We start from the raw sequence: 27,775 nt of genomic DNA on the forward strand, positions 1-27,775 counted from the left end.
ATTTTAGCAGGATAACTTGACATTTTTTTCACAGTCATGAAATACAGGGCTTAGCAGACCTCACTTAGTCTAATGCAAGTGATTTAATACAGCACATTAATACACTAAACAAATTACATTTTAATACACAAACTATAAACTCTGCATTAATGAGTCTTCATTAGCATTCATGTTACAGTAACTTTGAATGATATGACTGTTAACACATTTCAGTCAGTACAACGCAGAACTGCATTTCTCCATTTTTGCACACATATTTAAAACATTGATTACTAGAAATTCAATATTGTCTCAATACGGACTATTAGATTAGTCTAAACTATAACATGTCAGTTTAATCCTTCAAACATTTAATTCAACTTCAGTACCACCTGTGTCTAAATCATCAATCTAAACAAATGCACGCTAAAAATGGCTTCTCAGAGTGCCACTGTACAGGTAATCTATTAGTACTTTGATTAACATAAAGCATAGATTGTCACATTTAGATAATCTCTGTGACATGAGGAACAGCACTAAAGTTTCTGCTTCATCAGTATTAAAATATAAACAGATATTAGTACCACCTTTAAACTATCCAAAGGGCAGGGAGCGGGGGAGTACATATGTTTGTGTTTCCTTCCTAGTCAGTATTATTGTCCTTTCTCCTCCCCATTGAAACACCAGTAGTTAAACCTATGATCTGCTTGAGAAAATCTCAAAACAACTGTATTTTAAATTCTTGTCATGATTCTTTTTTAAAAATATGATCCCTAAATGAATATTTACCTTTAAATATATTTTTCAGCTTTGGTCAATAATAAATATTCTCTTCTTTTTTTTAGATTGTCAGTCTTTGGACATCTCAAAAGAGTGATTCAAGCTAATGCTGGGATAGCATTCTAAAATCCGTATGAGGGGCTCTATGTGTGACTGACATTCTTGCAATGAAGAAAAGAAGAAAGGCCCAAAAAACTCTTGGAACCAAGGTACCTTCCCAGGATATTAAAGATGTTTCAAAACATATTTTAACAGATGACTGCATATCAAACCTTTGCACTTACTCCAGACAGGAAGATATTTCAAACCCACACACACCTATCCAGTCACTGCCCCAGCTTCCTGGCCAAAGGAAGCTGATAAGTTCTATGCAGTACAATAACAACTTACTCAAGTACCTGAATGCAGATCGGAAAAAGCAACCATCTTTCTGTGATTTGGTGATTAAAGTTGGAGGCAAAGACTTTTCTGCACACAAAGTAGTTGTGGCTGTTGGCAGCAGCTATTTTCATGCATATCTGAGCAAAAACCCTCCCACTGGTGTTGTCACCCTAGATCATGTCACCCATTCAGTTTTTACGCATTTACTTGAGTTTCTTTACACCTCTGAGTTTTGTGTGTATGAAAGTGAAATCCCATTGGTCTTGGAGGCCGCCAAGTTTTTAGACATTATAGATGCTGTTAACATACTAGCCACTGAAACTGTGTCTACGTGTATGAAATCCGAAAGAGCAGTTGAAAACTCATCAACAGCAAAAACTGGAAATGAATGTACTGATAAATTAACAGGTAGTCATCAGTGCTCTTTATGTAATCGCAGTTTCTGTTACAAGAAATCTTTAAATAACCACTTGGCTAAAGCACACAAACCTGCTTCACCTACTGAAGAAGAAGATCAAGAGCACCAGGTTCAGGTGGGAGCAGAGCTTTCTGTCGGACGGCCAGTTCGTAATCCTAAATCCCTCATGACTTTTGAGAACAGTGATGACGAAAGTGATGTCCTGTCTGACTGCAGCTCGGAGAAAAGTGTCTGTGACAAAGCAGATTTGGAAAGAAACAACTTTGAGGACTCTGAAAGTGAATTTGCAGCAGAAGAAGATGATCTGCAGGAGGACATGTCTAGTGAGGACACTGAGGATGAAGAGGGAAGTGATAAAGAGCACAATGATGTTGAAGAGGGACAGGGTAATGCTGAGTCGGTGGGAAACTATCCTGAAGGATTATCCCCTATCATCTCTGAGAAAGGCAGCAAAAAACTATTGCAATGCCCCAAGTGCGATAAAACGTTTGATCGAACAGGTAAGAAGTACCAGCCCTTTATCACTGAAGACATTTTATGAAAGGTTTCTAAAGTATTTTATCTGGGGCCTGCATTATAATTTGATTGTGTTGACGTGACATGCACCACTCTGCTCTAATCAAACTCCTTTTCAATGCTTAGCTCACCTCCATCCATCGCTTAATCTTTTACTTCAGCACATCTCCCATAACTCCACTGATAATACAGAAATGTTGTGTTTAAAAGAAAAGTGGACGTCATACAGCTGTAGAGTTTATTAGAAACAGCGCAGAGCTGCCAGCCAACAGACTCCTTCAGCAACAACTCTTCCCACATTCCGAAGTTCCCCACATTCCATGTTCCAACAACATCCCCTAGGCAACCCCACAATTCTAAAGATAAGAATCCCACATAAGAATACAACACATTTTCCCCCTTAAACAAAAGAAACAAATAATATACACTATATACAATGATTATAAAACATTATCATAGCATTCACAGTAAAATCGACTATCAAACACAGAAAATAAACTATAGACTACACAAACCCTTTCAACTTTGAGGAAAGATACCTCGGCCGGGCCTCAGATTTGGCCCGGTAGGCAATAGAGTCCTCTCTCCTTACATCCTCTACACTCTCATACCCAGCCCCATCTCCAAAATTATCATCACTAGTACCTCTCACCTCACCATCCACCACATCTTCTCTAGGCACTTCCTTCCTCTCACTCATTACAAACCCAGAATCCCAACAGTCCTCATCAGAATCCTCAATTGGAGTACCAACATACCCAGGTTCGCACTTAGCCAACCTTTTTACACCCCACACTCTGCCATCTTGAGTTACAACAGACTTTTTGAACACCTTCACAACCCTCATGGCATTACCAAATTTAGACCTACCTTTTCTCACCAGCCCTGCTTTCCTTATTCTGACCCAATCTCCTACAACAAAAGACGGCTCCTTCACATTCCACTTCTCATGATACACTTTTTTTATACTTCTGTTGCTTCATTCCCACTCTGTCCTTAACCTGTTCTATATTCACATTCTCCTTCTTTATTTTGCTTCTTCTTAAACCACCACGGACAGAGTTTTGACACAGGATTCCTTCCCCTCAACAATCTGAAAGGGCTTACTTCAGTAGTACTCTGAGGAGTAATATGATAAAACCACAACTTTTCTCTTAACTTTTCTTTCCAAAGACCTCCAAAACCTCTTGCCCAACAAACACGGTCTTTCAAAACACGGTTGAATCTCTCAACCAATCCATTACTTTGCGGTTCATACAGTGAGGTTGTGACATGCTTGATATTGCTATACCTAAAGAAACTTTGCATCTCTTTAGATACTAGCTGCACACTATTATCAGACACCACCGTTGCAGACACCTCCTTGAAAAATTCTATGATGGCATTAGATGTGACCTGGGACACCATTTTCACCTCAGGCCACTTTGAATGGTAATCAATCAGAACCTAGGCATACCCAGCCTCAGCAGGTAAAAAATAAAATGGTCCTGAAATATCAAAACCAAGCTTCTGCCAAGGAGAATCAGGCCAAGGCATCGGACACAAAGGAGCTGGTACCGTCCTCAACATCGTCTCTGCATTGACGCACACACTGCACTCTCTGACTGTCCTTTCCGCAAACTTATCCATGCCCGGCCACCAAAAACAGGTCATTATCAAACTCTTCATAGAAGACATGCCAGGATGACCTTCATGGGCAATCTTTAGAATAATTGACTGCATCCCTTTTGGAGGAACACATTTCCCTTTTTTGAACACGAGAATATCTACCACCTCCAATTCCTCTCTTACACTAAAGAAAGGTGCAATCTCCCCATCCACCTTATCTCTACTCGGCCACCCACACCTCACATACTCTCTGACCTTTTGCAACACCTCATCCACCAGATCACATTCTAGCCACTGTCTCTCTTCCACCATCTTGAATTCCTCCGACATAAAGTCAGACACCACAGAAACCACATACATTTCTAATGCCACATGATCACTCACACTACCAGATTCACTTTGAGGGAGAGGCGAAAGACAATCAGCCACTGAATTCCTCATTCCTGGTACATATGCGATCTGGAAAGAATATTCTTGCAACCTTGATACCAACCTCGCAATGCGAGCAATGGCATTCCACCCACCATCAGGTGACAGAATACCAACCAGAGGTTTGTGGTCTGTTTGAAGCACAAAACGTGACCCCCAAATATAATTTCTAAAGTGTTCCATGGCCCACACATACGCTACCAACTCCTTCTCAATGACAGCATACCTCCTTTCAGCATCAGACAGAGTGCGAGAAGCAAAACTAACATTCCAGATGTCATTACCACACTTCTGAGACAGCACACCCCCAACACCATACATACTCGTATCAACAGTAACAACGCACTGTGTTTTAACATTGAAAGGTCTGAGAGTAGGCGCATCAGCAGTTTCTCTCTTAATAGTTTCAAAAGCATTCATCTGTCTTTCAGACCAATTGTACTCCACTGCCTTCCTCGTCAGTTCCCTCAGAGGTTCCATTTTGGTGGCAAAATTCACTATGAACTTGCTGTAATTCTCACACAAGCCTGTGAACGATAACAATTTATCACAACTAGCTGGAGCCTTAACAATAGCATCAACAAGAGAACGCTTGGGTAGCACACCCTCCCTTGAAATGGTGTGTCCCAAATACTCCACAGATTTGGCAAAAAATTGGCATTTCTTAATTTTTAGCGTTAGATCATATGCTAAGATTGTGTGAAGTTCTCAGCAAGAATGGACTTTGTGTTCCTCCACATTCTTTGAGTAAACCAAAACATCATCCTGAAAACACTTTACAAAAGTGTCCATTTCTTTAAAAAGTATGAACATAGCTCTCTGGAACACAGATGCCACAGAGGCGAGACCAAATGGCATACATTTGAATTGGAACATCCCCTGCGGTGTGGTGAAAGCAGTGAGAAGCCTAGAATCCTCAGTAAGCTCAATCCGATGGTACGCAGACCTCAAATCCAATGTAGAGAAGATTTTCGCACCATCCAACATACTAACGACCTCATTAATATTAGGCAATGGATGACAATTGACAATGATGTTCGCATTGAGTACCCTGAGGTCAACACAGCTCGTAAATCAGACAGGTCTTTAAGATTGTAAGACAATGGGAGAAACCCACTCAGATGATTCTATTTCCTCAATAACATCATCCTTGACCATTCTCGCTAAAATTGTCTTCAACTCATCACGCACACCAATTGGAACATTCCTCAACTTTTGTACAACCGGCCTTGCACCACTTTTAAGTTTGATTTTGTGGCAATAACTCTTCAATTTCCCCAACACATCTGTAAATACTTGTGGGAATTTTAAAACAATAGAATCCATCTCATTACTCTCTTCAATCATCAGCACTTGCTCACAAGCTCTGGGATTGAGAATAATTCCCAATTTGGCTTGGTCGCTCCAACCTAGGACATTGACCCCTTTTTCAGCCACATACAATTTAATATTAGCTAACCTACCCTTAAACGCAATTTCAGTATCTACATAACCTTTGATATCAATAGCTGTTCCATCAAAACCTTCTGCAATAATATCAGGAAAAACCAAATCTGACATCCTCCACACATCTTTGAACTTCTGTTTAAAATAATCAGTAGTAATATTGGTCCAGGGTGACCCTGAGTCAGCCATAACCTCAAGCTCCTGACCCTCAATAAGTACCAAACATTTGGGTTGTTTCACAGAGCCATTGCAGTCCCCATTGTTTTTAAGTGATAATACAACACCCTTTTCTCCTCAATTGTTCACATATGAAACGTTTCCCTTATTGTTGCTCCTGTTAACCACCTTACACACCCTAGCAAAATGTCCTACTTTGCCACACTTCTTACATTCTTTACCTACGGCTGGACACTGCTGGGAGTTTGCCAGATGATTCTGACTCCCACAACGATAGCAATATAAACGATCATTTTTCACATTTTTGTCTTCCCTCTTATTCAATACAACAGACTTGGGAGGAGCATTACTACCCGAAGCATTACTCCCCACAGCTCCTACTACATCATGGATGGAGTTCTTGTCCTTTGACGATTCCTTGACAGATTTAATCCATTTCTCAGATTGTTCCAAAGCTTTGGCGGTATTAATCACATCTTGCAATTTCGAATCTCCCATAACCCACAACTGTGCCTGAATCCTCCTGCTCCTGACGTGAACAATGATTTGATCCCTAATTATCTCATCTGTGATAGGTCCAAAGTTGTAATGCACAGACAAGCTTCTCAGCGCCGTGAGAAACTCATCAAAAGTTTCCTCCACTTGTTGAGTCCTAGTGTAAAATTTGAACCTGTTCAAAGCAATGCTCGTTGTGGGTTTAAATCTGTTCTTAAGTTTGATTAGCGCATCCTTAAATACATCAAACTCCTCATCCTGTATAGATGCTTGCGGCAAGGTCCTAAAAACCATTTGACCTTCTGATCCCAGACAATGCATCAATATATTTTTCTTCCTTTCTTGTGACATTCCATCCTCATCAATAGCCCTTAAATATATCAAAAATTCTTCCTTCCACCTAGCCCATGGCATAGGTGGATCCCCTTTGTTCTGTAAAAATTTGGCAGGTGGTTCAAATTGCATCTTCTCTCTCCCAGATGCAAAAACAAAAAACAAATAATAAATGTACAGATGTTGTTATAAAATATAGAATGTTCCAAGAACTGTAAAACAATAATCAATATTGTAAATTAGGCAAGTAATGGCCTTTCCAAAAGCAGAAACATGGAAAACAAGGAGCAAAAATTAGCAGAATCCTTGAAGAAACATGATAAGTGTGTTAAGTTAGAAATGTGGTACTGGAAGAAGAAGCAGACGTGGCAGCAACAATGTAACACGTCTTTGTTGCAAGTAACTGTAATAGTCTTTTGTCAGGGGTCGTGTACAGCACCGCTCAATAAAGTAACGCGCCCTTGGTAACCAGGGAACCAGGCTACAGCGAGCGGGATAGCTCCGCGCGTGATAAACAACAGGGAGCATGTTGCTAAGCAACAACAAGCGCACGCGAGGGACGCGTCGTTCATTCGTGCCTTCAGTTGTAAAACAACGTAAGCCTAACAAGGCAGAAAAAAATTACGGCTCAAACGCAGGCCACACCAACAATACTGTTACACGCTGTCACGTTGGCGATCAGCAGGCACACGCTGAGTCCCACGCCGTACACGAAGAAGGCCCCACTCAATCTCACACCGTCCAGAAAAGAAAGCAGCACCACCCCTGCGCTGCCGAACGTGCCGTAAGTGTGCTTTCTCCAGAATCTCGTTGCCAAATTTGTTGTGTTTAAAAGAAAAGTGGATGACATACAGCTGTAGAGTTTATTAGAAACAGCGCAGAGCTGCCAGCCAAGAGGCTCCTTCAGCAACTGACTTTCCACATTCTGAAGTTCCCCACATTCCATGTTCCAACAACATCCCCTTGGCTACCCCACAATTCTAAAGATAAGAATCCCTCATAAGAATACAACAAGAAATCATCCATAAATGAAAAAAATAGTGACAAACATCAGAAAAGGCCTCAGACAGTTGAACAACTGGACTAAAAAACACCTCAAACTCCACTCCGAAAAAACAAAAATAGTGTTTTAAAATACTCTTCTCGATACGCTTATCAGGAAATAGACAATGCAGTAGGATGTCAGGTAGGCACAAAACAAATTGTTAAAAAAGGTTCTACCATCCTTCCGTAGCAGGAAAAAGAACAGGGACAGATATGAAAAATAAAAAAATCTTCTATTGGAAATGCGAAGTTTAAAATGTGACACTCTAGAAGAAAATCATCTCTCCTGTGCCAAAAGGCTTATTGAGGTCACACCACTTTAGAGCTTTCCCTAATATATACACTTGTGTACTAATTCAGAGTAGGTGATAACCTATTATACTTTCATTCTATTTCATTACCATGTAACTTTCAAAAGCTATGCATGATAAATCGTAATGTATCGCCTATGCTGATATAAAAATAACATAAATAACAGTCTTAAGGTGCATTTAGTGAGTAGGGAAAATATAATACACAAATGTCTATACTGTAACACGACAGTACTAAGAGTATGAACTATTATTTATTACCTTTCATAATTAGAATTGGGGTGACTAGGTTAAAATACATACTAAGGTAGTGGACTACAGTAGTATTTCGCCATGTACATTATTTATATGCAGGTATCATCAGAGAGAATATCCGTGTGAGATTCAAATTTCTTGCTACTTTGTGTACAGAAATATGATCTGCATATATTAATCTATTTATTGTACTGAATGCAAAAGACAGGCAGAGCCCAAATATAAAATAAAACATTGAACAGCGTTATGAGAACATGTAGCTTCCCTCGTCAATATTAGGAGCCTTCCAGAGTAATGATTTTAGCGTCCATTTGATTTAATTTGAGTTCCCAAAGACAGTTAGGTGAGTCATGTCACATGACTAATATCAACAAATGTTATCAATTGACTGTTGTTGTCCTGTGTTTTCTCAGTGGTGTTTCATCCATTGTTTGGTTTCTTGGAGTATGATAGTGCTTTTACTATCAATGAACAATCTAGTTTCGAGCTTCCTGTTAGCCCCTACAAATTCTTTACATCTACTTAAGTAGACAATAGACATGAAACCCACCACATTTAAAGAAGCCTGTTTCATTTAAACAGGTATTTTGATTACAGTGTGCTACAAATAGTCCATTGATCATTCTCATTGCACTCAACTTAGCACTTTTGTTACTTTAATGGGATTGATGTATTTATTCTGACTTTTACAGGTTGTCATAACCATTTCTGTTTACATATTTTTGTGCAGTAAGAATAAATCTTTCTTTCATATAACCTCTCTTTTCATACCTCGTTAAGTCATATTTAAACGTAATGTAGTCTTCATTATTCGTACAGGCTCTCTTAGCACACCGACATTCCCTATTTGAATGCTAGCAGTAGTGTGTTTGGTAAGACAGTTCTGACTTGCAAGATATATCCTTCCTAAAAACAAAGCGCTAATCGAGTTGTGAATTTATATTTGTGAAACATATTATACTCGCCTACATCCATCAGCTGGTGAGCTGCACAAATTACCACAACATGGTGTCAGATCGAACAAGTATAAAACACACTGACAGCCCCTCTGCCACCACCTATCTCCATCCTTTCACAATTAAGTTAATAACATAAATAACAAGAGAGAGCTGTACTTAGGACCAGCTATATGCCATAAGCAACCTTGATCACAACCATGATGTGCCTCTTCCAGGCATATGTGTAGACGTCATAGGTATCTATTGCAGGATAGTTCTCTAAATTCAGTGGAGAGGTAGGACAGAAAAGGTGCCCGTATTTCCACAAAGACCTTCCACCTCTGTTCTTTGTACATGGTCATATTTTCCCTTAGCGTGTTCCCATGGTTTGTGGTAACATGCTTTAATTTCTGGAGGTTTCAATCTGTCCCATAGTGAAATAATGTACTTTGCTTAGCCAGGCAAATTACTTCTTCTGTTTTCCTCTGAGTAAATTCAATGGGAATGTTTGTTAATTATGTAGGCCTAACAGTACATATATGGGGAATCTGGGGATCCTAGTGTGGAACATTTGGTCAATTTAATTGAAGAATGTCTTCCCAGTTCCAATGATACCTCTTATTGTCTGCCTCTGTGTTCCGGGGGCTGAGATAGCCCCATGAGCACCAAGGCAGTAAAAGTTAAATGAGCTCATTTCAGTTTCAGTTAAATGATTTTAGAGCGCCAACCGCGTTGATTGTCATTTCACTGAATCGAAAAAAAAAACAGCCTCAGGAGATCGGGAATCACTCCCCAAATCTCCTGAGGCTGTTTCTTTCTAAAAGAAACCCCTCTGGTACCTGCAGCAGAGGGATTTCAAGTGCCATGTGGTCAGATGTCCGGGAGCCATGCGACGCGCATGAGCAATATAGTGTTGGACGGCCCCTGGCTGTCCGATTCACAGTTGGGGTCAATGTGTGTTTCCTTTGTCGTTTTTCACCACACTGTCCTTTGAGGCTGTGGGTGTAGGAGGTTGGCCTGGTTTGTAGTGGGTACCTTGGGTACTTACACCTTATACCAGGTCCAGTTATCCCTTATTAGTGAAATGTAGCAGTGTGCGAGCAGCTTAGGCTGATAGAGGTAGCTGTAGCGGAGCAGCTTAGGCTGAACTAGGAGACATACAAAGCTCCTGCAGTACCACTATAGTTACACAGTACTTATACACAAGTAAAGACAATACTCAGTGTTACCAAAAATTAAAGTCGTTTATTTGGGTGACACAAGGCCAAACAAATCTTTGATGCAATACTCCTTCTGGAGGTAATTATTATACACAATATATACACTAGACACCAAAATAAGGTAAACAATTAGACATAGGATAGTGCAAACAATTGGAAATGCCATAGAATGCAATGGGAGAAGATAGGTCTAGGGGCAACACAAACCATATACTAAGTGGAATGCGAATCACAAATTCACCCGTAGACAAGTGGAGAGTAAGAAAACCACAAAGGTGAGTAAAATACCCCACCCCCAGGGCCAAGAAAACTAGGAGTAAAGTACTACAAGTTTCCTTAGGACACACTACAAGTCGTGATTTGAGTTATTGCAAGAACAAAGCAAGACTGCAAACAACAACTGGTGGATTCCTGGACCTGAAGACCTGCAAAGAGTGGAGACCAAGTCCAGAAGCCGGAATAAGTTCCAGGAAGGACAGGAGCCCCTGCCAACCTAGAAGAGGGTGCAAAAGAAGAATCCCTGGTTGGACGAAGTCTGCAGAAATGCACGAAAGGAAGATGGCTCCGAGTTCCTGCGTGGTTCAATGGATCTCCCACGAAGAGATGTTGGATGCAGATGAGTTTCGGCGCTGGATTCGTCCAACAAGCCTTGGTTCAAGCAAAGTCGCAGATTGCATCAGAGTGGTGCTCCCTGGACCCAGGAGGGACCTGGGGGCCTCAACTCGGGCAGAGGGGGCTCCCAACACTGGAGGTAGCCCACAGATGACCAGGCAGCACCCACGGATGTCCTAGGACACGGGGACAAAGAAGGTGCAAATTGTGTTGCAGCACTACAAAAGAAGGTCCCACGCCACCGGAGGACAACTCAGCGAGTTGAGCGTTGCAGGATAGAGTGCTGGGGACCTGGGCCAGGCTGTGCATGAAGGATTCTTCCAAATAGTGCACAAAGGCCTCAGGAGGTGAAGATGACACAGTACACAGGGGTACTGTCGCAAATGGGGAAGGCAAGCTCTTACCTCCTCCAAATTTGGACAGCAGGACCTTAGGACAGTGTGTGTCGAAGGGGTCCACCATCTGTGTTCCAAGGAGCACGCTCGTCGCCAGGAGAGGATCCCAAGAGAACCAGTCGTTGACTTAGAAGGTGCCTGCAAGAGCAGGGAAGTGACTCTGTCACTCCGCAGGAGACTTCTTCGGTCCTTCTGGTGCAGGGTGGAGACAGGGAGTCCCCAAAGTGTTCACATCGTGGAAACTGTTACCTTTGCTGGCTGGAGCTGAAGTTGCAGAGGAAAAGTAGCCCTTCTGGATACTTTGTTGCTGTTACAGCTGTTCCTGGAGCAGTCTGCGGTCGATCCGAGGTCAGAGGATGAAGTATTAGTTGCAGAGGATACCTGCTGGAAACTTGCACGTAGAATCCTAAAAACCCACAGGAGGGACCCTAAATAGCCCTGAGAGGGGAATTGGCTATCTTATCAGGTATGGATCTATCAGGAGGGGTCTCTGACGTCACCCTCTGGCACTGGCGCCTCAGATGCCTCCAGAGTGTCCCCACACCTTGGAAAACGAGATGGATTAAGTCTGGGACACACTGGAGGAGCTCTGGGCACACCCCTGGGGTGGTGATGGACAGGGGAGTGGTGTCCAGTTTTGCTCCAGAGCAGGGACTGGGGGTCCTTGAACCAGTGTAGACTGGCCTATGCAAGGAGGGCACCATCTGTGCCTTTAAAAGCATTTCCAGAGGCTGGGGGAGGCTACCCCTCCCCAGCCTGTAACACCTATTTCCAAAGGGAGAGGGTGTAACACCCTCCTCCCAAAGGAAATGCTTTGTTCTGCCTTCCTGGGACTAAGCTCCTCAGATCCCAGGAGGGCAGAATCCAGTCTGTGAGGAGACAGCAGCTGTAGCTTCAGTGTAAGCCTCAGAGAGCTGGTTTGACAGTACTGGGGGTCCATGGTGGAGCCCCCATGAGGCTTGGCATTGGCTCCCCAATACCAGATTTGGAATGGGGGGACAATTCCATGATCTTAGACACCTTACATGGCCATATTCGGAGTTACCACTGTGAAGCTACATATAGGTCAATACCTATATGTAGTGCACACGTGTAATGGCGTCCCATTCAAAGTCCGGGGAGTTGCTCTGGCCGCTTGGGGGCACCTTTGCTAGTGCAAGGGTGCCCTCACACTTAGTAGCTTTGCTCCTAGCCTTTAATAAATGAAGGTTAGACATGTAGGTGACTTATAAGTTACTTAAGTGCAGTGAAAATGGCTGTGAAATAGCTTGTGCACTATTTCGCGCAGGCTGCAACGCCAGGCCTGTGAAAGGGTTTGTCTGAGCTCCTAATGGGTGGCAAAAGAAATGCTGCAGCCCATAAGGATCTCCTGGAACCCTAATGCCCTGGTACCTAGGTACCATATACTAGGGACTTATAAGGGGGGGTCCAGTTTGCCAATTGGAATTGGTAAATGAAGTCACTAGCCTACAGTGACAAGTTTCACAGCAGAGAGAGCATAAGCTCTGAGGTTCTGATTAGCAGAGCCTCAGTGACACAGTTAAGCATTACTTACAACACACACATTAGGCCACAAACTATGAGCACAGGGGTCCTGACTAGCAGGATCCCAGTGAGACAGGCAAAAGATATAGACATTTAGGGTTTTCACTATGAGCCCTGGGGTCCTGGCTAGCAGGATCCCAGTGACACAGTAAAAACACACTGACACACATTCACAAACAGGCCAAAAGTGGGGGTAACCATTCTAGAAAGAGGCTACTGTCTCACAGTGGGTAAGTTTGGTGTCCATCTTGGATGTGCTGTTTTGGGGCATCCATTTTGAGCGTTCTAGTTGTTTTTAGGCTATCTCCACTTGAAGTACATGCCCTATTTAGGGGAGGGTTTAGCGCGGATATGCAGCGGGTGTGCCAAAGGCACACCAAAAGTGAGCCCGTCTGACACATCCACGCTCGAACAGGCCCAGGGACCATGAATCCTGGCCTACCTCTTTCAAGTAAGATCTTTTATTTGAGGGAACAACTGGTCGCTTCACCAGCAGGCTGCACCTATTTGCCGATCTAGTTTGGATCTTTATTTGACAGCTCAGGGATGTAGTCATTGCAACTTTTGTTTTAATGTACCAGAGAGGTCCGACGTATCTTGTGTGGATTGTCAGATTAGGAAGAAGCACTCTATCGCTTTCGAAAGACTTAATTGTTGCTCTCTAGTTCACCACTACTTAGAGATACACGATTTAATACAAGACTATACACTGGATGCTGCTTTCCTCCTAGAAACCTGGTATCATGATCTCTCTAAGAATGACATTATTCTAACCACCCCGCCAGGATACTGTATAGTTAAACAGGACTGGGCTGAGAAAAGAGGGGAGGGGCATGCTATTGTTTATAAGTCAGATTTCTCTTGTCAGCTGTGAATCTATTCATCGATTATTGTGAAAGCTCTTTTTCACAACAGCCCATGCTTTTGGGCTCTTTAATCTGTCGCCCTCCTGGCCGAACTGGTAGCTAGAGCTCACAGTTGCCTTAGGCATTATCTTTCTGCATTCTTAAATGTACCAATCCTGTCAACCGGCCAATAATGTTAATAGAGATTGGGCTCCCGTCAATTCTCTACCAGTGTTCTGCAGGAAGAGTAGTAGATCGTCTGCATATAGTGCAATAGTGTGTCTTCTTGTACCCTGCTGTAGTCTGTGATACCAGGTCGTAGTCCTAGCTTGAGCGCCAGTGGCTCCATCGCTAGCGCAAACAGCAGCAGGGAGAGGGGGCATCCCTGCCTGGTGCCCCTCTCCACTGGATACTGCTCCGATATAGTAGCCCCAGTTCTGACTCTCGCTTTAGGATTTGTGTATAATAGCCTCCTCCAGCGGACAAAGCCCTCTCCCAACCCCATACGTTGAAGGACCGTGTAAAGGTAATCCCACTCAAGACTATCAAATGCCTTCTCAATGTCCACGGTCAGCACCGTAGACTCCGGTGTCAGCGGGGCAACGGTGTCCATGATATGTATGACTGAGCTGTGTTCCTGGAAGGGATAAATCCTGCCTGATCGGGGTGCACTATACGGGTCATGTACGGGAGCAACCTGGTAGCTAGAACTCTACTATCTTGTAATCGGTGTTTAGCATGGATAGGGGTCTGTAGGCTCTGCTGTCAGTGGGTGCCTTGCCGGGCTTTAGTAGAGGGATGATCAAAGCCTCCCCGGTGGACCGTGGTAGGCATTCCGCTGTCCGCGCTGCGTTAAATAACCGCTCTAGTCTGGAGGTCAGTTCTCGTTCATATGTGGCATAGAACTCAGCCGGTAGGCCATCTGTCCCAGGCATTTTACCCCAGGCTAGACCTCTTATGGCCGCACTAATTTCCAGGGCAGTTATTTCACCCCCCAGTTCCTCTCTCTTCTATTCGCTTACAGTGGAGCATGGGAGTGCATCTAGAAAGGTTCCCCACTCTTCCCCCTCTCCTCCTAAAGTGCTAGCATACAAAGTGGTGTAGTACTCGAAAAAGTGGCATCATCTTGCCGGTAGAGCCTACCGTCTCCCTGCTCTCTAATTTCCGTAATAAGGGACCCCCGGCGGGCCGAATTAATGATCCACGGCAGGAGGGATCCTGCTTTGTCTCTCTCCGCATGGGCCCTGGCCATATATTGTTTGTAATCGAAACAACAAAGTTTCTCTGTATTTTCGGCTACTAGCTCCCTGGTTGCTCTGAGCTCATCTCATAGCCAGAGGGCTCCGGGGACCTGTTTTTCCAGTCTACGTAGTTCGTCCTCAGCTCTCTCTACTTCCCTTAACAGGGTCTTCCTGACCCCCGTGGACTCAGCAATACAACGCCCGCGTATCACCACTTTAAATGCCTCCCAAAGTGTGTGGGGGGATGGTGCTGTTGGCTCATTATTCTCAAAGTATTGCGTGATGTGCTCTCTAATTTGGTTACGGTAAGCCGAGTCTTCGAGTGAGTCTGGCTTAAGTCGCCATGTCGGAATGCTAGTGATAGCCCTTGTCCATGTTATGTGCATCAGCACGGGGCAATGGTCTGAGAGGGCCCTCCCTAGGTATTCTATACTACGTATTTGGACGTGTATATCTGGTGTGCTTAGAAAACTGTCGAGCCTTACGTGTAGGTCATGTACTGCAGAGTAGAAGGAATATTCTTGGGCTCATGGGTTGAGGGTTCTCCAGGAGTCCAGCAGCTGCCATCTTGCTTGCCACTCAGAGAACGTCTTAGCTAGGGTGTGCACCACAGAGTCTCTCAGCGGGGGATGCGATCTGTCCAGATCGGGGACAGCTATGCAATTAAAGTCCCCCCTATCAGAACAGATCCAATCATGTAAGGGGCCAGGACATTCAACAAGTGCTCTAGGAAGGCGCCCTGGTCTACGTTAGGTGCCAGGGCGTGAAAGGGCCATTCCCCAGAGCCTTTATTCATATTCTCGTGATTAGGTCCTGAGGTGTGTTCATATGGTGTCCTCAGAGGTGCCGATGTCACCACTGGCATCTCAATGCTCGGGCTGCCGAGTCCTCCGAACCCGCGTCGGTGTTGGACCCCCTGTTCTCACCGCACGGCCCCAGGGGTCTTGGGCTTGACTCTCCTCCGCTCAGGGCTGCGACTGCCACTGTTGCTCTCTGCCTTTCCGCTCTGATGTCCTCCGCTGTGGGTGCCGTTTTCTTTCGCCTCGGTATTTGGGCCGCCCAGTTCTGTGCCCTGCTCCCTAGTGGGCCCGTCGCGTGTCGGGCCCTCTCGGAGATCTAGCCAGTCCCTGGCTTCCTGGGGCGTCCGGAAGAATTTAGTTCCTCCGTCCTTCGCTACTCGGAGCGTGGACGGGAATAGCATTGCGTACTGTATGTTTAAGGTGCGTAGCTGTCTTTTGATTTCCACGTAGGATGCCCTTTGACGCTGGACCTCACGTGAGAAATCCGGGAATATTCGTACCTGTGCATTTTCTATTTTCAGTTCTCCAGCTTTCCTAGCTTGGGCTAATATATGGTTGCGATCTTTGAAGTGTAATAACCTGGCTACTATTGGTCTAGGAGGTGTTCCCCGAGGGGGTTTCCTCGCCGGCACTCTGTGAGCTCTTTCAAACATGTAGAATCTTGTGAGGCCCTCCGGAGCTACTTCCTCCCGGATCCACTTTTTCAGATATTCCGATAGGTTCTGCTGTTCGATTGATTCAGGAAGCCCAACTATCCGGATGTTATTTTTCCGGGATCTGTTTTCCGCATCTTTGGCACGGGCCACTAGGGTGTCCACTTGTTTCTCGAGGGCCGCCATTCGGTCATCGGTTAGCTTCAACTCTGGTCTTATTTCTGCAACAGTTTTTTTGGTTGTTGTGACTCTTTCAGCAAGGCGACGTTGGTGCTCCATTATGTCCTCCAAGGATGGGTTCCCGGCGTCCTCCCTTGGTTCCGCGGACTCGTAAGGGAGGGCAGGATCCTCGGAACGGCCCCCGGTCACCCGTGCCATTTCTCTTCGTTTGTTGGTTTTGCCCATTGCTGCAGGATCAGCCGCGGGTTCCCCAGCGGACGCAGCCAAGTCTCTCCCTAGTCCCCACAGAGCACAGGCCGGGCTCAGCCCCCCTCCTCGAAGGTCTCGGGGTTCTCTGTCTTCTCCTCCCCCGTTCCTCTCAGCTTGAGCGTCCGATAGTTGGGGGGCCCCACTCCGCAGGTCTGTCCCACCAGGCCAGGCCGCTCTTTGCGCGGAGGGGGCGAAGGGCCCAGTCAGGCAACCCCTCTCCAAGGCAGGAGCCGCAACTCGGTCGGGGGCAGGGTGGTGCCTTTCTCTCCTGGTACTCTTCCACTGGGTCTGCCTCACTCCCAGGTAGCGCTTGTTTTGCCCATCTTATTCACTAGCACGGCCGCCATTTTAGGGTCAGGCAGGCCGTGTGATCTTCCCCTTCTTCGCTGGCTCTTCGGAGGTCTGGGGGGGGTGGGGGGCCGCACAAGGGATTCCACCCCAGCTCTCACCTCTCAAGCCCTACCGCCGGGGGTCCCTCAGCAGGCGGCCTCCAAGGTCCTAGTATTCAGGGCCTCGTTGCTCGAGTTGCGCCCACCATTTTGGAGACAGGTGGCTCGCACCGAGTTTTTCCCGCGGTCGGCTCTGGGGTCTGGGGGGGGGCCCAGGTCCCAGCCAGGCTGCTCCTAGCCTCTCAACCCCCTATCTTAGGGGGGAGACGCAAGGGGGGTCGGTCCGACTCCTCAGGATGGTTGAGGACGGAGGCCCCCGATCAGGGCTCTTCTTCCGCGCGGCTCACTCCATGAGTCCGTGGCCACGCCCCCAACTTGCTTGCATAACATAATGGAAAATCTTGGTTTGATTGATCCTTGGCACAACAGAATGGGACAGACTAAAGAGTTTACCTTCCAGAATAAGAAACTTGGGCATGCTTCCAGAATTGACTTTTTTCTGATGCAAAACTTCGCAATAATTTAATGGGAATCTCCCACCAGCCTAATCATCTCTCAGACCATTCCGCTGTTCAGCTGGTTATAAACCTTGTTGACTCTCGTGAACGTACTAGATGGACATTGGATCGCTCTCTTTTGGGGGAAGAAGAGATCGTCTTAATGTTGAAAAGAGACTCTAAGGAATTTTTTTAGATTAATTTAGGTTCCGTGTCAATAGCCATGGTCTGGGAAACGTATAAGGCTTTTATTTGCAGAAAATTGATTAGCTATGCCACCTTCAGAACTAAGAGAACCAGAACTAGAATAGAGTCTCTTGAGGATAAACTCCACACTTTGTAAGCCCAAAGTCGATCCTCTCAGGATGCAACAACGCACAAAGACTTACAGCACCAAATTCAGGAAGTGCAAAATTCACTCAAGGTCTTTTTAGAATCATTTGTGAAAAGCAAATGGGAAGCTAGTAAACTGGCGCATTTTGAATATGGCGAAGACTGTGGCAAGTTATTAGCGTGGAAGATGAGGTCCGACAAGGTTAGAAATAAGATTAAAGAAATAATACTAGCTGAAACAGGCAGAACCTCCCCAGAAGACCACGATATCGTAGGAGAATTTGTCAAGTTTTTTTCTAGACTATACAGAGATGACTCGGAGTCCTCAGCGGTGTCAGTTGAAAATTGGCTAAAGGGGGGACACACTCCCCAGATTAGAACCAGCTAAAAATTTGAGCCTTAATCAATGCTTCCTCCTTAGTGAGGTAGATAGTGTTATTATTGGCTTGAAAAACGGGAAGGCGTCTGGTCCAGATGGTTTATCGGCAGAAGTATATAAACTCTTGAGAGAAGAGCTTGCGCCTGTTCTGACACAGCTGATGAATTCAATCTTTTTAGATTCCCTTCCGGCTCTTCCCTCTTGGAATGAAGCTATCATAACCTTAATATTAAAGCCTCAGAAAGACCCCAGAAGATGCGAGTCTTATAGACCCATTTCATTGCTTAACGACGACTATAAAATCTTCGCTCAAATACTGGCTAGGAGGCTGGATAATGTGATTGGCGACTTAGTGCATATCAATCATAAAGGATTCATGATTTCATGAGAAACTGATATTCAGGAGACCTGACCCATGACTTGGTTGCCGCAATTGATTTGGCAACTATTATGCATATGCCTCTAACTATATTAACAATTGCCAAGGCGTTCAACAGAGTGAACTGCCACTTTCTGCAGGCGGCTATGGACCGCAACAATTTGGGAGATAACTTTCTTAACACAATCAAAACTATCTATAAGGTTCCCTCTGCTCAGGTTCTGGTTAACGATATCCTATCCCCATAGTTTAAGATTGAACGGGGTACGTGATAGAGCTGTCCTCTCTCCCCTCTTTAATCTTTACATTGAACCACTGGTTAGGAGAATCAGGGCAGATCAAAGAATTATACCTTTTCAGTATCATGATTGGGCCCTGAAGGAAGCCTTCTATGCGGATGACCTCCTGATACATACACGAATCCCCATGTGCTCTCCCGGCACTCTGGGAAATTATTACTAGCGTTGGAGGGATCTTTGGATATTTAGTTAATATAGATAAATCTGAACTAATGTCTTGGAATGGCCTGCGAGATAACCCATTAGAGAGAGACAAAATTCAATATTTAGGGGTTAAAGTGGTCAAGAACCTGGCAGAGATGGCCCAAGTGAATTTTGTGCAGCGCCTTAGGGAAACTAAGAAGTTACTCATCCAATGATCACATTTACGTCTTTCTATATTGGGCAGAACAAATCTAATAAAAATGGTGCTACTGGCAAAATTCTCATTTATCTTTAATGCTATCCCACTATCTTTCGAAACTGAATGGCTAAGGAAACTGCAGGGTGAATTAGTTAGTTTTATCTGATCATATAAAAACCACAGAATAGCTTGGAAAAAAGTGAGGAAGAAAAAGCTAGATGGGGGAATTGCACTTCAAGATTTCCAGCTTTTTTATTGGGCACTCCTCTCTAAGGAAAATTTAGCCCCTCGACTTAAGTCACTGACAGGGTGTTTCCGCGACCAGGGTACACATTTTCTTTATAAATTTGGTCACCCCAGATACTACAAAAAAGTCAGTCTAAAAGTTCTCTATAATGCTTGCAGCATCTGGTATGCAATAAAAACAAGACTGGGCATTCCGTATTATAGTGAACTGGCCCCAATTTGGAACTCTCCCGATACCCCGGTATGCCTCCAGGATGTACTAGCCAAGCCACTGATAGAGGGAGGAATATGCAGTGGGGACAGCTAGCTAGTTTGGGCTCTGTTAGTTCTTGGGAATCTCTGTCCAAAGCAACTAATGCTAAATTGTCCTGATTTAAATATGTGCAGATTAAAGCCTGGGCGCATGGGGAACCGAAGGCCGGGTGTTCTACGACTTGGGAGAGGGAAATCACTGGCCCACAGTGTAAAAAGGAGGTGGTACTGGGTACTCACACAAGCTGAAGATGCATCTTCTCCCCCCTCTACAGAGGGATGGGATCTAGTTTTTCCTGCCCTAGACCTTCTTTATTACTGGCGGGCCTCAATGAATATTCTTTGGTCAGTGGTTAAACCTGCCCCCTTGCGGCGGAACCCCCTGTTCACTGTATACCGGCATACTGGACCCCCAAAAGGTTTACTAAAATAGCTATCCAAGGAAAGAGCAACTGCTCGAAGTGTGACTTAGAGGGAGCTGATGATATCCATCTTTGGTGGCAGTGTCCAGGGATACATGGGAACAAGTGGGCAAATCTATCCTGTCTATTATAAATAGGCGTAATGAGATAACACTACCAATGGTTGTATTTGGGCTATACGAGGCTGCTGAGAGGCGTTTACCAGATAGATTGGAGAGACCTCTGAGGCATCTCTTTTTTTATTTGGTTTTGATAGCCCGGCAGGAAATATGCATTAAGTGGATCTCTAGCTCCCCCCACTCATAGAGTCTGGCTGTTAGCAGTGAAGAGAATCTCTGACTTAGATTGTAGTAATGGTTCGGATAGGTGCCTTAGAATGTGGGAACCCTTTTTGGTTTTCTGTAGAACCATCTTCTCCAGGCATTAGAATACTGTGAATTTATTAGACTCCACCCGTTTTGACTCCTGAGATCTGATTCTGTTAAGAGTCCAATGATTACGTCTCGAGACCGAACAGCTATGAGGATGGGAGCGGACTAGTGCTGCCCCTCCCCCAAGGCTGATGGGGGCCGTTCGTTCCTTTAGTGACACTGGATCACTAGTGCTATGTTCAATGTTGGTGCACGCTGTGGTCTCTTGTTACATATGAGGACTCAAAAAAAAAAAAAAAGAAAAAGAAAGACCAAGGATATACAAGGGCATGTTGCCTAACCCACTGGTTGACTTTACTGTCAAACTGATTTATTTGCTTTCTATAGCATATCTTTTCTTGTTTCAGCCTCCCCCTCTTGTGTATTTCTCGCCCATAAAGCATAGCTTATTTTCTGTATTTTTGATTGTCTGTTTTCTGTGCTTCTCTTGAAAGCTCTTAGGGAACTACTTTTGTTTGAGCAGCCCATGAGGGTGCATGTGTTTTCCAGCTGTCTTCCTCGTGTGCTTTTCTCCTTGCTGTGCTTTATTTTACCAATCTGCTTCTCTCCACCCACCCGCACTTGTGTTACTGTCACTCGTGTGCTTCTCTCCCTTAAGCTCCATGTTGTTCTCTTTGCAGTCTCCCTTAATGTATTGCTTCTCTCCCCCACCTGCTCCTACAACCCACTCAGTATTTCGCACTATGATTTGAGTTTTTTCACGTTATTTTTGTGTATTTATAGATCCATCTCGGATCATCAGTAAATGAAAAAAAAAAACCTTTGTCCTTTTGTAGGCATGTGCATACCTGTTGCACGCATGCACATGCCTACACAATAATGTGCCCTTGTCTTTTTTTATGTTGCCTTACCGCACAGCCTGCAATGTTTTACAGCTTGGCTAAAAACATTGGCAAAGCCCGTAAGTCTTATAGGCGAGACCTATTGCCTTTACCAATGCTTGTTAGTTTTGGCTTGACAGCGCAGGTTGCTGAAAGGCAAATTGTTACTAATGCTTTAAAATATATACAGAGCTATCATTCCGCCTCCTTTGGAGTGCTTGCATTACATTATACAAGGGACTATTTTTATATCATTATAATACTCACACTCTTAATCTGTTCAGTTCTTTATCTAATGTATGCATGATATAGAGAAAGCAACCCTTCTGTGTAATTCTTTGTTACTGGCGTAGGCTTTATACATACTTTTGTAAGGTTTTAAGAGCGAGCCATTACTACTGCCACTACCACCTCCATTACGATCTCCATCATTATCCCCAGCACCATTTTACAGCCACCGCTATAAACACCACCATTACAACCTCTAAAACATTTCAGCACAAATTTATTTGCATGTCTTTCCACTGGAAAGCCGAGATTACTGGTTTGGCACTGCTTGTTCTCACACAAAATGCTCTTAATCGTTGATTTTTTTTATATATATATCTTGAATAACATTTAACTCAATTTTTCAAACTTAGCAACGACTCTGCTTTTCATGCAATCATTAAATATTGTTTTTGTATAAAATAAAGCAAAAGCATTATGCTTGTTCTTCAGTTTTTTCAGGTAACTAAAACCTGTTTTTATAATGGAAATAAATATAATTTGGGAGATACATCTGAGCTGAAGATACAAACTGGAATGGAAGACACAATTCCTGCATGTTTTTACTGTAGATTAAAAAAATGTGATTGTTAAACGGGATTCGGTATTCGTGCCGAAACAGCACACTTAATTTTATATCTTAATAATACAATTATCTTTAAAATATTGATTGGCAAATATTATTTTATGTTCTAGGGAAGTATGAAAGCCACACTCGTGTTCACACTGGAGAGAAGCCATTTGAATGTGATCTCTGCCATCAGCGCTATTCTACAAAATCCAACCTAACGGTTCACAGAAAGAAACACAGCAGTGATGCTAAATTTCACATTAAGGAGCACAAGTGCCTCTTTTGCGGAAAATTGCATGCCAGTAGGAAAACTCTTGCAAAACACATGAAGAGGCAAGTGTAGCGAATTTCAAACTACTATGCTTTTTAGTAATTATTTTTCTGAAATGTGAGGAATTGTAGTCTCATGCATGTAGAAGGAATGGTTAAATAATACTTAATGTGCATGCTTAAAATTGTAATGTCGCTCACTGTTGAGCAGGTAAAGTTTCTGTGTATTGGCTTATGTAGTCCAGCAAAGGGGTCCAGGAAAGCCATTTTCAGGGAAATAAACAAAATAGTTACTAGAGGTCAGATAAATCAGATACTAGTGGTCACATAAGTTCATGGTGGTTGTTAACATTAGTTTCCTGATTCACCCATGCCTTCTTCCCGATCATTTTTATGACCCTCAGTGGGCCGCCGAATACCATCAACATTTACTTACTAGCCGTATTATGTCACTTGTTTTCATGTTTTATTACTGGGTATCTCTGTGTTTGGATACACTTCTTCCTCGCTGATGTTAAATTCTGATACTGTGTTAATTTCTGAATTAACTCCACCTCGTATGATTAATTTTACTATTCCACCTTCTGCTACAATGCTCTGAAGCTGTAAGGGCCAGACTTGGTCTTTGCAAAGTTACAGAATAAACATTAAATAAAGCTGTATTAAAGTGTGAGATCCGAGTGTCAGATTCCCAACAAACTGGCAAATGGTAATTCAGGTGAGAAAGTAATGTGGTTCTGTGTAAGTGAGGTATAATTGTAAAAAAAAAAATCCTTGCCCATGGGAAGGAGCAAAAGAGATGAGATTTAGTGGCTAAGTGGATCCATGTACATTGAGTTTCCATATTCTCCTCTCGACCCACGTGAATTTTCATGCACATTATTACTTCACTCTGTATCTCTTTTTCCGTGTGTGACAAAAATGGGCAAGAAATATTGTTGGGTCATTACAAGGTAGACATGTTGAAAAGAATTGTAATGGGTATGATTTGAGATGTATGGCCTGGTGGATTCATGCCGAAAAGGAGAGGGCAACCCCTCAAAGCAAGGGTAAGGGATTTTTATTCCAAATTCACAAGTACACCCCTACCACACATAAGAGGCAGAAAAAAGCTAATCCGGATACCAGGTGGCTTGTTATATATAAGAATTTAATCTGATTAAAATATACGTGATTTGTTCAAAATTATCACATACAAATTTTAAAAATAGCAATATACTACACAACCATAAAATAAGAAATTAAGACAAATTAATCCATTGTTTGACCAGTGCACATCATTAAAATATCACTGGATTACTGTTGTCGCGTAGGTTCTCATTATCCTAATGAGACTACTGGATTCGTGCGGCAGAATCACTTGTATTGCAGGGGACTGAGTCTGATCCCGCACCATGTGACACCTGTCGGCCTAATCCGGGTTTGTTCCGGCTAACTAGCAGTGCCTCATCTTCACCCAAGAGCAGGGATGATTGGGCAACCGGGCGCGTGACATAAATGACTCCTCAGGGAAATCAAAGGCACTCAGATCTCACCCATTTTTCTCAGTTACATTAGTCTCACATATGCAAGGACAGTCAGAGGCAGAGTATAGTTCAATAAGGTTTCATTGAAGTAACTGCATCTTAGATAATAAGGCATGTATTGTAATAACTAGGACGATGAAGCACAACAATATTAAAATTGTGACAAGGAGAGTAAAACACAAAAATAACGCTACCATTGTGTCACTAAGATTGTGAAGGTTAGTTCCTACATAGGCTATGTTAGAGCACAGCATGTTAAGCTCTAATTCTGCCCTTCAGGTTCCCCCTGGGAAGACATTATCCCTCATACCTGAGCAAGAGGGCTGTAGTCTACATAAGCAGCTGGAGCAAAGCACTCAGCAATCAGTCATGGTCATCTGGCTGGAATCGCCCTCTAACTTACATGGGTCAAAGTAGTGTTTTTATAATACACAGCTGATGTTCCAAGAAAGGATCCCCACGTAAGAGTACATATGTTTCTGTGAACATTGGAGACAAAGCATACCACTTTTGCTGGGAACCTATCTCACTGCAGCCTTGAGAAAGCACAGAGTGAAAGAAATGTCTTGTTTAAGAACGCAGTGCTGACCTAGGCGAATAGGTCAGATAGAGAAAATAAAACAAGACCCAAAATGTGGCTACTGTTAAAACAATATAACAAAGCTAAAATAAAACATATCTAGGTTAAAGTGCACAGCGGCAGGCCTAGTTTGCTAAAATAACGTGTATAAAACTATTGCTAAAATGGCTACACAACAATGTGAAATTAATCTTAAAAAAATGTTCAGTGTAAGTAGGGTGTGACAAAATGAATCGTTGACGTGTTTTCCTGGGGTAATTATTCATTCCACCTCAAGACAAGTTAATGTTTCTTTTATTTGTTCAAAGCGAATTTTAAACAAACTTCTACTGGGATTCTAATAATGTTCTCAAATGGTCAAAACGAAAACCGCTAATTAGCTGGAAATATTGAAAACCACGTCCACTGCGGACAGTGTATGCTGCTTGGCATTAGTTATGAAAAGAGGAGCCAAATAGTAATATCCCACCGTAGTTGAAGGGGCAAATAATGTCAGGTCACATTGCATAATTCAGAAGTTTTTCTCAGAGGCTATATATTATTACTCATACTTTTTATGAAGCCCAGTGCATTCTCAAATGCGGCAGGTCAGATGTTGCTTAATAATGGCGCTGTACAAGTGCTCTCAAAGAAAAAATAAAGACAGGAGCTCCTCGCATAACTGAAAGCTCATCTGATTGACACAGCAAATCAGGCAGGTTCCCTCGTTCGTATATTTCTTTTGTGGCTTTTTCCTTTTTCTGGCTCATATGTGTGGTAATTATTTTTGAAGGATTACTTGTGAATTTAGTCAAGTGGATTCAAGGACATGTGTTTCCATATTATTCAGTGTCATTTAGTGTAACTCTTTGTTTTATTCTTCTCCCAGTGCCACATTTGCAACATCTAAAAAAAAAAAAAAAATGCTTTGAAATCCTCAGTCCTGATAATACCTGCTTATTAAAACAAGCATATTCACATAATGTGCTAAGCAATTATGGCAGGGATGAACTCTCTGATTCATTAGCCGCTTGTAAATATCTACAAGAGCAATTGTAAAGAACAAATGTAAGCACTTGTTGAATGAGGAGAAAAATATACACATGTATAAAAAACATTAAATAGAATTAAAACTACATTTAGGAGGAGATTGAGGAGACTTCATGGATATTACCACCCCACTCACCCATCTCCAGGAATAGATGAGGGTCACCAACCTAGCCATCCAGGGCTCCAAAAGGGAAACAGTGTCTGGCAAGCTAAAACTCAAACCAATTACCTTTCTAGTGACCATGATCATTTGATTTGCCACTGACTCCATCATCCAACGTAAGACATCCAGAACTCTCCTCTGATCCTACACTTTTGTCTGTAATCACAAGTAAATGAAGTCACGATAAATGTATACTTCTGATATCACATGCTTATCAAGGTCATGCTAAAGCACTATGATTAGTATCACAGTGTACACTTTGTCAACTCTGTGACATTGTTAGGTCTGTAACAGGTTGCAAATCAGTGTTGTATGAGATTCGACTGGCAAAAATCAAGGAGTAGGACTTCCTCTGGCTATGAAGAGTGCAGAACAAAAATCACTTTTGCTTCCCCTCACCTCATACTGGCTAGCTATGAACAGCAGGTTACTTTCAAGCTCCTCTGCATAACCCGCAGAGCCTACTGTTCTTGTGCAGCAAAGTAACTGCTCAGTTTAATCTAGCTCTACAAAGCAACCCCAGACTGCTATATGACAACAGGATCGTCCCTCCATTCAACAAGAGTGGGATCCTTGAGAGAAAACCTGGAAACAAAAGACTTTAATACCAGGAAAAACTGATCAAACTTCTACATAAAAGCAAGGTCGCCACTTTTGCAGAGGAAGATAGCCACTTTATTGTTCTACCAAGTCTTTTCTGTAGTAACATTCTGCTAAAACCCTCATTCTAAGGGCTGTAGTGATGAGACCTGGGCACAAATATAATTTGGTTGCCGAACTGTGATTGCATCTGGTTTGTAAATGAGCTGACAAAATGTGAGGGAAGAAAAAATGCAATCTTCACATTATTTCTGCTACAGGAAAATGAAAATATATATCTCATATCTCTCACTGCAATTCTCAGAATAGAGAGCTAATACTGCGGAAGTAGGGTGCTAAAACGAAGCCTTCAATGTCAGTAATTCCCAGCCTGTTACTTCTTGGTATTACTACAGCTTCTGTAATGAGCAACTCACTGTACTGAGAGCATACACAATTGTGAAGTGTGTGTTCTCTAGACCGCCCATCAATTCTTTTGGCACAACATTATTTTTCCTTCCGAAGAATAGTCACTTTCTACCCAAAAGGAACAATCAGTCTCTCTCTTTTTTTCCTTAACTAACCTTATCAAATGAATGTTTCCTCTAAACATCTTACAAGTGATAAAATAAGGTCTGTACACATGCCTTCTGTGCATTGGCTGGAATTAATTATCTGTTTATGACCTTCACTCTGGTGCTACACCAATATCAATAAGGTTGTACATCAGTGAGCCAAGGCAGATTGTACTAGGTGCACAGTTAACATCTTAGCACCCGCAGGCGGCTTCTCACACTTCTCTTGCGGGAAGATTGCACACCAACCGAGTAGCCATTTTTTGCATCAGTTCAAAAGGATGTTGTTTGCTGCCATAAGCAAAGCATAGCTGTAGTCTTGGCAGTTATTTATCAGTGCCTGAACAAGCGTTTTCCTAGCTGAAAAAGGAAGTCAAGGGAAGACTTTCCTCAGAAGCCACATGTACATGGCTTTTCAGCGACAGGTTGTGGTCAGTTTTAAAGCCAAGATGTTTTGCCGATTGACTAGGGCAAGGGGCAGACCCCAGTTCAAATGGCTACCAATCATGAGACCACAGTTGTCGGACTTTGCCAAACATCAAAACCTCTGTTTTATTGCTATTCAGCTGAAGAC

The 27,775-nt window shown here is 43.3% G+C and overlaps 1 protein-coding gene across 1 annotated transcript in view; it reads left to right on the forward strand.

The window, feature by feature from the left end:
• The window catches only part of ZBTB41 (zinc finger and BTB domain containing 41), a 160,227-nt gene that overhangs the window by 7,942 nt on the left and 124,510 nt on the right, over positions 1 to 27,775 (forward strand). Inside the window, exons 2-3 of the mRNA XM_069232127.1 lie at positions 825 to 2,058; positions 22,605 to 22,812. Coding sequence (XP_069088228.1) covers positions 927 to 2,058; positions 22,605 to 22,812 — 1,340 coding nt within the window. The 5' untranslated portion in view covers positions 825 to 926. The remainder of the gene's footprint in view (positions 1 to 824; positions 2,059 to 22,604; positions 22,813 to 27,775) is intronic.

The sequence above is a fragment of the Pleurodeles waltl genome, chromosome 4_2 (genome assembly GCF_031143425.1).
Source record: "Pleurodeles waltl isolate 20211129_DDA chromosome 4_2, aPleWal1.hap1.20221129, whole genome shotgun sequence".
Classification (NCBI taxonomy): Eukaryota; Metazoa; Chordata; class Amphibia; order Caudata; family Salamandridae; genus Pleurodeles; species Pleurodeles waltl.